The 14808-nt window shown below is 34.4% G+C and overlaps 2 protein-coding genes and 1 pseudogene across 6 annotated transcripts in view; 1 reads left to right on the top strand and 2 right to left on the bottom strand.

Annotated features, from left to right (window-relative positions):
* The window catches only part of LOC139839491 (chaperone protein dnaJ GFA2, mitochondrial-like), a 98493-nt gene extending 92579 nt beyond the window's left edge, over positions 1-5914 (top strand). For all 4 annotated transcript variants that reach the window (XM_071829566.1, XM_071829565.1, XM_071829564.1 and 1 more), the window contains exons 14-16: positions 27-87; positions 171-338; positions 5629-5914. In XM_071829566.1, coding sequence (XP_071685667.1) covers positions 27-87; positions 171-338; positions 5629-5797 — 398 coding nt within the window. In that variant the 3' untranslated portion in view covers positions 5798-5914. The remainder of the gene's footprint in view (positions 1-26; positions 88-170; positions 339-5628) is intronic.
* Positions 5915-6577: 663 nt separating this feature from the next.
* LOC139845134 (increased DNA methylation 3-like) lies at positions 6578-9858 on the bottom strand. 2 transcript variants are annotated; one of them, XM_071835361.1, is made up of 3 exons: positions 9671-9858; positions 7692-8041; positions 6578-6996 (listed from the first exon to the last, which is right to left on the bottom strand). In XM_071835361.1, exons 2-3 carry the CDS (start codon positions 7978-7980, stop codon positions 6758-6760), a joined length of 528 nt encoding a protein of 175 aa, XP_071691462.1. In that variant the 5' UTR covers positions 7981-8041; positions 9671-9858; the 3' UTR covers positions 6578-6757. The 2 variants fall into 2 exon arrangements, with proteins under 2 accessions (XP_071691462.1, XP_071691463.1); XM_071835362.1 differs by having other exon boundaries at positions 7692-8036.
* A 1070-nt stretch (positions 9859-10928) lies between these two features.
* On the bottom strand, positions 10929-14012 carry LOC139844633 (AT-hook motif nuclear-localized protein 10-like; annotated as a pseudogene).
* Positions 14013-14808: the final 796 nt, after the last annotated feature.

Raw genomic sequence — 14808 nt, 5'->3', positions numbered from 1 at the left:
CGAATTTTTTTTTAATTATGTATCAGGAATCAAAAATAGAAGCTCTAACTCATATGGAGATCAGTACGTGCACTTCATCATCCCAACGTATGGTTACTGAGCTTGTACATCTCAGTTAAATATATGACATGTGGTCAATTTTCAATTTTTTTTTGTCATGTATCACACAGGTTAAATGAACTAAATGAACTGATTAAAAAGTCGGAAAAACGGTTAAATGAAGTGAATAAAGAGTTGGAAGACCTAGAATGCGCCGGTGATCTGGTGAACGGAAGATCAATGTCGTCCAAATCAAAGGTCCAAAAACGTATATGTTCGCGTTCTGGTAAATTGAAGAGGTAAATATGTGATTTTAAAAGTTAAGAATAGTATATATGATAAAAACCCCTATATATAATCGTGTTTAGTCTGTCAAGCCGTAGCGGCTGCAGATGCACTATGTGTTTAAATTGATACAATATGAACTGATTTTGTAGTATTGAATTGATATTGATCAGTGATTATTCATAAACTTGAATTGATATCTTTACAATGAATTGCTATTGCTATTTGATTTATAATACAAAGAATATAACAGCTAATTCCTATTTTGGAATGGTGCTTTTTTACTTTCTTGAAGAATCTGCTTTTGACTAAAAAGGAAATAGCCGTGGGGCAACTGGTGCACTTTGGTCAACTCTGGTCAACTATTTCGTTTGGTCTTTTCCAAGAAATGATGAGCAAATACAGTTCTGATCCTTTTTATTTCAACACTCCCCCTCAAGTTGAATAGTGGGATTTTCGAAATTCAACTTGAACAGTACTTCGTTAAATACTCTTCCATTGACTGCTTTGGTAAGGATGTCTGCGAGCTGGTCTTCTGATCTCACAAATGGAAGTGAGATGATTTCTGCTTCTAGCTTTTCTTTGATAAGGAAATAGCCGTTGGGCAACTGGTGCACTTTGGTCAACTCTGGTCAACTATTTCGTTTGGTCTTTTCCAGGAAATGATGAGCAAATACAGTTCTGATCCTTTTTATTTCAACACTCCCCCTCAAGTTGAATAGTGGGATTTTCGAAATTCAACTTGAACAGTACTTCGTTAAATACTCTTCCATTGACTGCTTTGGTAAGGATGTCTGCGAGCTGGTCTTCTGATCTCACAAATGGAAGTGAGATGATTTCTGCTTCTAGCTTTTCTTTGATAAAATGTCTGTCAATTTCAACATGCTTTGTTCGATCATGTTGAACTGGATTTTCTGAAATAGCAATTGCTGCTTCATTGTCGCAAAAAATCTGACTACTGTCTTTGGGTGGAAATCCGATCTCTTTTAATAGCTTTCTGATCCATAAAGCTTCTTGTACTCCTCGTGCTATCCCTCTAAACTCGGCTTCAACACTTGAAAGGGCTACCACTTTTTGTTTTTTACTTTTCCACGTAACCAGGTTCCCGCCAACCGAGGTGAAATACCCTGACGTGGATTTTCTATCTCCTTTTTCACCTCCCCAACCTGCATCTGTGTATATCTGAGTTTTGAGGTGTCCGTTGTTTTTGAATACAACTCCATGTCCAGCTGTTCCTTTGAGGTATCTGATGATTCTCCACATAGCTTCCATGTGATGTACTTGAGGATGATGCATAAATTGGCTGACAACTCCTACCGCATACGCTATGAGCAAGGTAAATTAGCTTTCCGACGATCCTCTGATATTGTTCTCGATTTGCAAGTTGAGCTCCTTCTTCGATAAACAGCTTCTGGTTTGGAATTGCAGGAGTTTCGGCTGGTTTGCAGTCGATCATCCCTGTTTCAGCAAGTAGATCAAGAACATATTTCTTTTGACAAATAAATATTTCTTGTTGCGATCTAAGAACTTCGATCCCCAAGAAATATTTTAACATTCCAAGATCTTTCATTTCAAATTCCTTTGATACGTTTGCTTTTAAGTTGAAAAATTCATCTCTATCATTTCCTGTAATTATCATGTCATCGACATAGATAATCAAACAAGTTATCATTTGGTTTTTTTGTTTGAAAAAAAGTGTGTGATCTGAATTACTTTGTTTATAGCCATATTTTTTCATGGCTAAGGTAAATTTCCTAAACCAAGCCCGAGGGGATTGCTTTAGCCCATATAAAGATTTTTTAAGACGACAAACTTCCCTGTTTTTAAAATTTTCTGCGAATCCTGGTGGAGCTTCCATATAGACCTCTTCCTTGAGCTCGCCATGTAGAAAAGCATTCTTCACATCAAATTGGTGAAGGGGCCATCCTTTATTTGCAGCAATAGAGAAGAGCACTCTAATGGTGTCAATTTTAGCCACCGGTGAGAAAGTCTCGGAATAGTCCCATAGGTCTGAGTATATCCCTTGGCAACTAGCCGGGCTTTATATCTTTCAATTGTGCCGTCTGGTTTGTGTTTTATTGTAAACACCCAGCGAGATCCAACTGGTTTCTTTCCTTGAGGAATAATACATTTTTCCCATGTATCATTCATCTTCAAAGCTTCCATTTCAACTTCTATTGCCTTTCTCCAATTCTGTGACTTTAAGGCTTGTTCAATAGACGTTGGTATTTCTTCCGAGTATAATGCGGAATTAAATTTCTTTACTTTTTCTGATAAATTTCCTTTGGCAATATTTGCCATCGGATATCTTGATCTAAGAGCTTCTTTTTCTGGATCATATCTTTTTGGTGGGACTCCCCTGTTAGATCTCGGAGGAAGAACATATCCTTCGTTAGATTCATTCTGACTTGCTTGACCCGGTTCGTCGGGAACTTGTTGAGTTGATTCATGACATGAACTTTGTGGTTCGTCGGGAACTTGTTGAGTTGATTGTTGATATGAACTTTGTGGTTCGTCGGGAACTTGTTGAGGTGATTCGTGACTTAAACTTTGTGGTTCGTCAGGAACTCGTTGAGGTGATTTGTGACTTGAACTTTGTGAATTGGGACATGGGTTTGGTGAATCGGGAAATGCGTTTGGTGTTGACGTTTGGATATTGTCGGATCTAGGTATCCATTGTATCCAACTTAGAGTGTCATTATCCTCTTTCTCCCCCTCACTCATGAGTTGGGAATGATAAAAATATTCAGTTTCGAGAAAGTCACAATTCATGGTAGTGTAGACATGACGTTTCTTTGGACTATAGCACCGATACCCTTTTTGGTTGACCCCATAACCAACCATCACACACTTTTCCGCACATGGATCTAGTTTGGTGCGCTCACTTTTTGGGATGTGAACAAAGACGGAACACCCAAATATGCGAGGTTCAATGCTAAATGAGGTCGGAAGGGTATGAAATTGGGAAAGAGTATCTTTAGGAGTTTTTGTGCCCAAAACTTTAGTAGGTAATCGGTTGATAAGATAGGTAGCGGAAGCAAGAGCTTCGGGCCAAAAACTTTTCGGAGCCTTGGATTCAATTAATAAAGCTCTTGTCATTTCTAAAAGTATTCGATTTTTACGTTCGGCTACGCCATTTTGCTCGGGAGTATGAGCACATGAGGTTTGATGAATAATCCCATTATTTTCGCAAAAGAGTTTCATTGATGAGTTTACAAACTCACCCCCATTGTCGGATCTTAACATTTGTATGTTTTTGTTAAATTGAGTTTGTACCATTTTATAAAAGTGGGAAAATTTATCAAAAACTTCTGATTTGTGGGTTAAAAAATACATCCAAGTCATTCGTGAATGGTCATCAATAAATAAGACAAAGTACCGAAAATTTCTTCCCCCAATAACCGGTGCAGGACCCCATACATCAGAATGAATTAAAGCAAAAGGTACATTTTTTCTAGTATTACTAGGTTTAAATGTACTTCGGTGGCTTTTGGCCAATATACAAGTTTCACAATTTAAAGTAACATTGGATGGAAAGAGGCTAGGAAATAACGCATGTAAGTATCCGGCAGATGGCTGACCCAACCTCCTATGCCATAACCAAGCTTCCCTTGTAGATGTTCCGTGAGCAAGCATCACGGTACCTTGTTGGGTTACTTCGTCCACATAGTACAACCCACCCCGTTCGGTGCCACGTCCAATAATTGCCCCAGTCCTAATGTCTTGAAGGATACAAAAGGTGGGGTGTAATAGAACAGAACAATTTAGTTCTTTTGTAACGTGGCTAATGGATAACAGTTTATAAGACAGGTCCGAGATATATAAACAATTAGATAATCTCAAAGTTGGAGTAATTTCAATTTTCCCAGCCCCCTTCACTTGAACAATCTCTCCATTGGCAGCTTGAATTTTTTTTACCCGGGGTTTCGATTCAGTACAAAAATCAGATTTTTCAAAAGTCATGGTGTGAGTAGCACCACAATCAAAAATCCATTCATTATTTTTTATCGTATTTGTAACCGCATTAGCTTTTCCAAAGGAAGATGTGTTTTTTAAATTAAAAGATTTAGATTTTAACAATTTTTTATTTTTTAGTGTTTCTTTTGAAAAAATATTAGAATTAGATAAGGAAGACATGGATTGAAAATTACAGATATTTAAGTTTTTATTTGTAAATGGTGAAAGGTCACATAAGTTTTTACGCACATTAGAGTAACCAGGGGTTGTTTTCATAAATTGTAAATGACATGGGGAATTAATATGCAATTTGGAAGTTATATGGGGTTTAAAATAAAAAGGAAGAGAAGGAAGAGGGTTAGAGAGTAAACTCTCAAACCCTATACCTAATTTGTACGAGCTTCTTCTGTCTTTCTCAGCCACAACTCCCAAACCACTTGCAACTTCACCTTCTCTATCTTGTTCTGCCACCCATTCAACCCCGGCACCACCGTCCACCGCCGCTGGAAAAGCTAAGTTCTGGGATGAATATTGGGCGCCGCCGCTGCTGGTTTCCTCTAGGTTACCCACGGCCTCTGCAATTGTATGCTTCGAGTTCCCAATATATGTGCACTTATTCTTTGCTTTAAATAACGGGGGTGGTTTGCGGTGGTGATGGGTTAAGGTGGTGCTGTCTTGTTTAAGAGGTGGCTGTGGTGATGGGTTTATATGGCAACTGGGTTGTTTATGGTTGCTCTGTTTTGAATTGAAATTCATATAATGGCTAGGTGTTGGCACTGTAAAAGTACCCACCTTAGTAACATCAATGTTACTACTGTTTTGGGTTGATTGATTTGAACGATTCAGACTACCGTCTTCCGACATGGCAGCTTAATTTGAGGTAAATGATTGAAGCTAATTGAGTGTTTTGATCTTAGATCAACACCAAAGCTCTGATACCATGTTTAAATTGATACAATATGAACTGATTTTGTAGTATTGAATTGATATTGATAAGTGATTATTCATAAACTTGAATTGATATATCTTTACAATGAATTGCTATTTGATTTATAATACAAAGAATATAACAGCTAATTCCTATTTTGGAATGGTGATTTTTTACTTTTTTGAAGAATCTGCTTTTGACTAAAAAGGAAATAGCCGTTGGGCAACTGGTCCACTTTGGTCAACTCTGGTCAACTATTTCGTTTGGTCTTTTCCAGGAAATGATGAGCAAATACAGTTCTGATCCTTTTTATTTCAACACTATGTCAACCATTCACATCGTTAATGAGCTTGCACGTGTCAGTTTAATATATTACACGTGGTCAAATTTTTAATTTTTTTTTGTCATGTATCACACAGGTTAAATGAACTTAATGAACTGATTAAAGACCTACAATGCACCATTGATCAGTCAAAGGTCCCCAGCGGTAAAATTCTGCGTTGCGGTAAATGTGGAGACTATGGCCATAATCAAAGGACGTGTAGACGTGAAGACAAAGGAACCAAGAAGAAGAAAAAGAAAAAATGAAGCAGCAAATTAAGTTGTGTCCTGTGTCTTTTGGCTCAACATAACCACTTGTCTATTTATGTGTCTGTGTACTTGTGTCTTTTGGTTAACATAACCACTTAGCATAAATACCCGAAATGTACAGTATCATCTATAACAGAAAAAACAAATTAAATCGTTTGATTCGGTACGTGACTTTGTAAGCAGTAAGTAACCAGCTGTGGAGCCCTCGCTTCACGCAGGGGGCTCCGTTTTGAATGCGAGTTAAAAAAAAAGTCTTGATCTATTTTGTAAAAAAGATTTTTTTTTCGACGTCTAACATTGAAGGGTTGTTCCTTTTGTGAAAGTTGCTTCTTTTAGCGTTAAAGTTAGTTGATCTATTTTGTAAAAAATAATGTTTTTCGACATCTTTTGGTAGCATTGAAGGGTTGTTCCTTTTAAGAAAGTTGTTTCTTTTATCGTTGGAGACCAAAAAAAAATGTAGCGCAGTAGTGGCCTATGTGGGTCCTACTGTTTGAGCGCAGTGTACAAGTCGGTAAAGCGTGGTGGATGTTATTATTCAGTATTTTTGATGATAGTGATGGGATAAGTAATAAGTTAGAATATAGGTATAAAGTGGGGGTTCGATTTGTATTTTAATGGAAGTTAGGGGGTTAAGTTTGTGAAAAGTGAAAAATTAAATAATACTATTCATAACAAAAAAGACAAATTTTGTCTATTAGTTATATTGGTAATAATTAAAATGTAACAAAAATATAAACTGTCGATGGAATTAATCTCATAAACTTTTGCTACCTTGTCAAACTTTTAATATAGAAATTAGTTAAAAATGGTTTGAAAGCAAAGCTAGCAAACAAAATACAGGTCTCAAACAAAAAACTATCTACTAGTAAACCACTCACTGCTACTCAATATCATCTTTAGCCCTAGTTGGAAAGTGGTAAAAGAAGACTTAGGAAAGCTTATAAATCCATGTAGATATTAATCGCATTTCATAACAACGGCTTCGAAAATGCCATCCGATCTAAAGTTGGGATAAAACAGCCTTGGATCGACAGGTCCTGGAAGGGTAAACGAGAGGGTGAATGGTCCAGGTGGTGATTGCTGTTGAAATTTCATATTGAAAACACGAGAATGTCTTGTAATGGTTGTTCCACCTGTTGATGTTTCACCTCTTACATGAACCATCCCGTTACGTTCGATCTCACAACTAAACTGACCTGCAAAAGTAAAATTGATTGATAACAACATCATGATTCATCTGTGCTTATTCTAATAATCCAGAAGCATTACAATTGTAATACAATATGTATGTATATATGTATACGGTCTTCGTTTCTTAAATAAATTCTCTTGAGACTCAAACATGGTATCACAATGCATTCAAGATAGTCTCAAAAAGGGCTCTTCTTTATCACATTGAAAATTTTAAGGTATTCAAGTTTTTTCTGTTACGTTGAATAAATCGATTTTTATTAGTCATGATACTTCAAAAGGTGTTAAAAATCACATTTAATTGTAAAAGGCAGAAATATGCGGTCCCACAACCATCCGAAAAAACAGTTTTTGGTGTCATCATGATGGCTTCATAAGAGTTAAATATAATAATAAATATCCCTTCTGTTTGAAAAAAAAATTGAGTACCGAATAAGAATTTGTAAAAAGCTGGGTACATTTTTTCATTTAATATTTTACGTATCAATTCCTTTGATTATCAATCAAAATTACTTAAAAACAGATTGATACTTACAAATTCAAACATTAATTAATAGAACATATAAAACGTGCAGATTGTTCTATTACATATCTGATTATTAGATCATTGGTTAGTCAAAATAGCAAAATAATCACTATCTACAGATGGCCCACAAGACACGTAATCGAGAAGGAAGAAAATAATGAAAAGAAAGCATACCAGGATCCTTGATGACACCAGGTAGAGCAACTTGAAAAAAATACGCAGTTTTGTTAATCCCGATATCTACCGCTCCTACAGCGGGTCCTAATTCACCCTTTATAGCTGTTCCAGACATAACAATATTACATGCTTTTTTTGAACTACTGCCTCTCTCTTCGAGTTTAGGAATTGATATAAGGGGCATCACAAAAGGTCCATCATCAATCCCCTGTTTCTTGATTACATTTTCTTCGTTAATACCACTAGATGAATTTCCATTTTCATTTGAATCTTCTGAGTTCACCATTGTTTTCTAAAAGTTAGTTCTACAAGTGGTTGATCTGATCTTACGTTCGTCCTTAGCTGAGCTAACAAAAAAAAAAAAAAAAAAAATTATAAACAAACAAAAGTTGATTACTTTCGAATTTTATAAAATCTAACATATTACTGTAACATTGTATATATATGAACTTTGGGCAGGTAGGTAATTCTAGATAGAGGACAGTACTACAATAGCTTATCATTGATGTATAATATAATCATGCTACATTGATGTAAACATTATAATGCTACATTGATGTATAATATGATAATGCTACGTTGATGTATAATATGTTCAGTAAATAAACCATCTATCTATAACGAACAAAACATAATAGCATTCTATCTAAACTATATCTTAGTATTCAAATAACTAATTTCCCTTGTATGAAAGGTAGCCCATAAGTTGATACCTACTAAAATTCGAGACCATAGTAACATATACATTTATTAATCATTAGTATTATAAAATCAGATTTAGTTGCCCACAATGAGGAATTGTATGAAATTTTTAGTTAACATTAAAAATGATACGAGTTTGATATAGAAAAGAACTGAAAAGAAAAACATTGGTTGATATGTAACAGAGTTATCCGAACCATATCAATAACTACCGATTTGATTATTGTTTTTAAACTAACCAAGTAATTCGGTTTGGTTATGGTTAACTTACATTAACCGGTCCAAAAAACTAATCTTTTTTACTTGTATAACATATATCTAATATCTATATATGTAAATACTAGTGTTATGTACAGTAGCACAAATATCATAGTAACATATTTTACATAGACCATAATGGATACCAATGAGCATAAACATGTAATAAATATTTAATCCCCAACTATAATTATGATCTCAAAAATCAAACATCCACCCATAGCCCAAATTGGTTAGCTTAAAAACTGCAATATCATATGCAGGTAACATGATACATGAACAAGTAATATCTGAGCCAGCACAAGCTAAGACTCATTCAATTTGAAGCATACACTTTCTAGAAGCTACTTCAATTAGTAGATCATTAAAGATGATGTCATCAAGAAATATTCATATGAACGTCTTTTTAGCCAATTTCCATATGAACCAATATAACGCAGTACGTAAAACGTTTTTAAGTTAACATGTAGCAATAACCGACTGACTAGCCAAATACCGCCAACCCGGTTAACCTATAACCGATGGGTTTGATTTCTCATTAACCGACGAGTCGGTTATGGTAAAACTGTCTTAACCGACCCATAATTAGTCCTAAAAGAGTTTACAGAAAACCCATAGCATAACAATAGTATTTGATATAAAGAATAAAATTAAGAACCAACTAACTTATACAGTGTTTAAATAAGCATACAAAATCAGCCCACCCAAATTCGCATGGAGGGGCAAAAAAACTAATTTTGTCACTTTTATAGGCAAAGATTTAAAATGAAACATAATTTACAATTTCTAGGGGAAGTCTGCCTGTTGCAGATCGGACCCTGTACCCAAACACCCCCTTAAAGTAGTAAATTCATGAATAAACTCACAGAAATGCACTTAATCACTTATTTTCAAAACTCAAAAAATGCAATATGCGACAGAGAGTAGAGCAATATATTATAATTATAATTATGCATAAAAACAGGAAGTGCATTACTACGAAATTCGAAAATAAGGGGTAAAATTGGGGGTTTTACCGAAATTAACTCTGAAGAAGAAGAAGGTTGGTGTTGGTGTTGGTGAAGTGATGGAGATTTGGGTGAGGCATTTCGTCGAACAACTGCCGGCAATTTTGGAATCGGTGAGGAGGTGAGAATCTGACACGTGATAAGTTTACACACTCTTCGTGTTTGTTTATTGTGAGAGTTTTTTTTATTTATTATGAATGAAAACAATAAAAAAAAAATGATTTTCTAGCGATAACCTAAAGTATTTTTTTAGAACGTCATATTGATAACCCAAAGTATTATTAAGAATGGTTTTTATAAATTTGAATTAATCAACTATTTTTTTGATATAACATCTTATAACGAACTTATATTATATGCTTAATTTTATTTTAATCACAACTTTAAAGATTGTCACTAACAAAAGAAAACTAAAAAAAAAAAAAAAGTTACGGAGTCAAGCTAGAAAAGAAAGAAAATGTACTACATTAATAAATTTAGTGTAATTTTTCTTTTGGTTCAAGGTTGTGTTTAATCCATTAAATTTTTCGAACGGTTAACCATTTGACATTTATCGCATTTATCAATAACATTTAACATTTGAATGACAAAAATATGTATTCAACTATTCAAAGTTGAAAAACTCTATTAATTATTATAAAATGAACTAGTAACACTTTTTCCTTCCTACCCACTTTAAATTATGTTCACAACATTTGTAAATAAATTATATTTTTTTAGAAGTTTTCTAATGACAACCCTTAGGGTTGTCTTTAAGAAAAAATTATGCATTAACTTGTGATACATTTGTTGACTTAGTGGTGGTTATTTCTAGAGAATGAGTAGTTACATTGAATGTACAAACATAATTAACATGTCCAAATATCTTAATGACAACCCTTAGGGTTGTCATTAGAAAACTTCATTTTTTTAAGGGAAACTCACACACTTATTTAATAGTAACACGAATATATACACCACGACGAAATGTCCTATGCAGGACTTAAACTCTCAACCTCAAAGTTGTAAAGTTTAGCCTCAATATTGGCTTTTTGGTTGTAAATAAATTATACTAATTTATATATATGTATGTAAAAGGTTAATACAGTATGTTTATATTTGAATTTCCATTCACATGGTTGATACAATAAGTTTATATCATTTAACTTTATATCATTTACAATTTCCATTCAATACAATTTCAAATGGATTATTATGAGTTAGAATAATTTCAATTAAAACTTTGAATAATAATTTCAAATGTATTGAATAAGATCTGATATAACAAATACACGATGCTTTAATAATAATTAAGAAACTAGCATTGGATTTGATCATAGGTTCTGCTGGGAAACACCTACACGGGGTCTCAACTCTTATCATGCAACTCCTCAGGACCTCAACTACCAACTAAAATACAAGATCAAATCAATGCTAAACTAAATAAGTATACCCTCAAGTCAACCCTACCCAATAAATAAATAAATACTTGTTGAATCTGCCTGCAATAACATAATCACTTCCATGGCATGTTTGCCAAGATGCCTTGAGGGCTACTTTCGTCACCTCCTCGGTTCAATGGACTCCCTGAAGACTCGCTCATCGTCCCATGAGATTGGGAGCTGCTAATTGGTCCACCTGTGCAATGGTGGTTAGCTGCTGGTGTCACCACCTTTGCTGATGTACCGTTCATTAATGGTTCTATATGGTTATTACCCTCTTCTCTACTATTCTCAAGATCAAAACTTCCTACTATAACCTGCATGCATCACATTATTATTATATAAACAAGGTTGTTTAATTTTATTATTTTATCAGCAGTCCGGGATCACCCAGGGAACTAAACCACCCACGCAAAAAACTTTGTAAAAAATTATAGTCCGTAGCTGGTACTAATATTTAACAAAAGGTAACTATTAGGTATTGCGTGAATACTGAGAAAAATAAGAACGGATTTAAAAGAAAACGGAACGAGTATTAAGAGTGAAAAATTAGACAAGACCTGAACAAGAGATGCAGCCGTTAAGAGTCCAGCCTACAACACCACCAAAAACCCGACCATCTGGTCCAGATAGCATCACGCTTAGTCCACCAGTCCTTGTGCGCTGACCATATAACTCTGATTGCACAAACGAACCAGAAAGAGATAATATGTCAAAACGCCCCTGCACAAGCCACAAGAATATTAATTGTTGGATTTAGAAACATCTGAAATTATCCAATATTGATTCCACAATAAAATTTACTAAAACCATATTTAATCTAACTGCGGTTACTATTATCGAACCTTAAGTGCTTCAAAATGTATCGAACTATTCGGGCCTCGCTTGTAATGAACTTTTCAATTTATTGTATGTATTGATTGATTGTATTCTGTTGACGTACTCATAAAGATGCCACTTGATATCTTATATAGATGACACAATAAGAAGCACCAAAAATTACATACAAAAGCAATATAGTGAAAGTTCATTACACGCAATGGAAGCCCATATAGTTCGATACACATTATAATTATAAATGTCAGTCATTAGTTCGATACATATTGGCGCACTTAACCCTAGTTTAAGATCAAATTACACATGAATCTACACCATATACAAAGTAATTCTTACTATTAATGTAATAATATTACTTCGTTAGTACTGTCGTTTCATTATTATACGAGTCTAATTCTTTTTTTTCTTTTTTTTAATTTCCAAAAAAAATGAAACCAAATAAACCTCATATGTTGCAGTTCCACCAGAAGTTGCTGCTTGGCGAAGTGTAGCGTTAGTAATGACACCGATGCCGGTCATGATGCATATGGCCCCTGCTCCATTTTGAGAAAATGACATTATCCTGTTTAGCACATCCTGAAAATCCATATAATAATTTGAACATTATTGTAAATAAATGAACAAAAAACAAAACACTGTAATTAGCCGATTAGTCAAGAATGTGACTAGAAATAGTCAAAATTTATAAAAACAACATTCAGTCTTTCAACATTTTAAGCTTGTTTCATTTTCCTTTAAGCAACATAACGCACTTTAACGTTCTTTAAAATAACTCAACAATCTTTAAGAGCAGTTAAATAATTTACATGATGTCGTTGTAAATTTGGATCTTAAATAAGCATGGAGATAACAATGGGAATAAAGTAACCTCTCCAGGCTGCACCATGATGATATGCGCAGTAAAAGCAGATTCACCTTCACCTGATCCTGCAAAAATAAAGTTTTACAATATTATAGGAGGACCGTTTTAAGGAACATAATATTCATATATGTACATGCACCAATATCTTGTGACACAAAATTCAATATTATCAACCATATCAATAATCTAAATGAAACATTATTCTCATTAGTTTCATCCTATGGTATGTATTAAGAAAACATACAAGTCAACGGCAACCTAGTACCACAGTATATAAAGAAAAGTCAACAGAAAATGAGGTCCAAACATACAACAAACTAGCGAAGTCAATCAGAAGCTAATCAGAACAAAAGTCAAAGAAACATTCCATGTCCCACTATCATGACTAACAGGATATTATATAACCAACGAATTTGGATCTGGGTTGACCAAAATTCAAAAGTCAAACACTTAAATTTCTAGCAGGATACATTAGCTAACAGGATTTTGTTATTCACCCACAACAAAACAGATTAACAAGAATGCTTTTCAGCTAGAATCTTAATCTTAATAACAAAAATTAAACAAAAAAGTCAAAAAGATTTAAACTTTTTCACATAATACTAAGTAGCGTAATAAATTTTACCAAAAGATTCAATTTTCTGTTTCCTGTTTGTCGAACCAGGCGGTCTACCTCTAACCTTCTTCAATGATTCAAAACCTTCCTCCATAGGAACCGAACTAACCGGAGCTGCCGTAACAGGCGAACCACCCGGATATGGCGGTTCAAATGATCCGTTTAACGAAACAGCAGTTGCAGCATTTACAGGAGTCAACTTCGCCGCCTTCACTGCGGCGGCAAACGGTGACATAGAACCGTCCGGCGCGTATTTCCTCGGTCTCCCTCGTTTTTTCACCATCGTTTCCCCTGCACCGTGTCCGTGGCCACCGTGCTCGTTAATATTGATATTATGGTGGAATCCTGCACTCCCACTCCCACCACCACCACCACCGCCAACGCCAACGCCAACGCCACCGCTACCGCTACCGCCACCGCCGCTAGACATTACATCAGTAGCAATACTGAAACCACCAGAAACACCTGGAGTGTACATGCGGTTGACCGGCGGCTGTGACGTCATTGGCGTCATCGCTGGCTCGTAGATTCGTCCAGAATCAGATCCGTTCATTTCTATACAAATTTATTCGGTACAAATGCGAGAAACAAATTTACAAGAATAACAGAACAAAATCAGTGGTTAGAAATGAAGAAGTGATGGCAAAAGTTGAGTTCTTTGAGCATTCTAAACTGAATTAAGTGATAATTATACAAATTTACCATAATTTAAGTTGAATAACCTAGTTCAGCAAAACTAAAAACCCTAATTCTTTTCAAAATCAAATTTTGACCCTGAATTAACAAAATTAGACTAGAAAAGAAGTACCGTATAAAGGAAGTATAATAACACTAACCATATTGAAAAATGAATTTTTTTATTATTATTATTTTCTTTCAAATTTACAGCTACATGAGGGGAAAATATTGAATAAATTAAATATAAAATTGAGAATCGAGAAAATTTGAGGGAATCCATGATATACTTACAGATAAATGTCAAATGTGAGGATATTCGGAATATAATTTTCAAGAGCAGAAGCAATTTAAGGTTTTGTGGAATTTAGAAATGAATTAATTAGTAATTAATATTCATAAAGAGAATTAATAATAGATTGGTGAGTATTGTAGTATTATTATTAATTATTAATTATTAATTAATAATTAATATTACTTATTACACAACACAACAACAAAATTAAATAGCACATAAGTGGTGTATAAGTGAGGTGAGATGTAAACAATCATTCCTCTATTCAAGAATAAAGACAAGTCATTTCTCCATCCAGATTGAAAACACTCTCAAAAGTAAAGAAAGTCATCTCTTTCTCTATTCGACGGATAGAGATTGTTTTCGAGTAGATCTCCACCAATAAGTAGGAAAAAAAATTATAAAAAAATTAAATAAAAATTAAAAATAGAATTGAGACGC

The sequence above is a fragment of the Rutidosis leptorrhynchoides genome, chromosome 4, assembly GCF_046630445.1.
Source record: "Rutidosis leptorrhynchoides isolate AG116_Rl617_1_P2 chromosome 4, CSIRO_AGI_Rlap_v1, whole genome shotgun sequence".
NCBI lineage: Eukaryota > Viridiplantae > Streptophyta > Magnoliopsida > Asterales > Asteraceae > Rutidosis > Rutidosis leptorrhynchoides.
Note: the sequence above shows the minus strand (reverse complement) of the source record. Positions and strands in the feature narration are given on the sequence as shown.

Bases quoted from the DNA above. Each gene is read 5' to 3' on its own strand.
- LOC139845134 (XM_071835361.1), bottom strand. From the start codon at position 7,980: ATGGTGAACTCAGAAGATTCAAATGAAAATGGAAATTCATCTAGTGGT. The intron at 6,997-7,691 runs GTATGCTTTCTT...TTACTTTTGCAG, and splicing joins TGGTGTCATCAAGGATCCTG to GTCAGTTTAGTTGTGAGATC.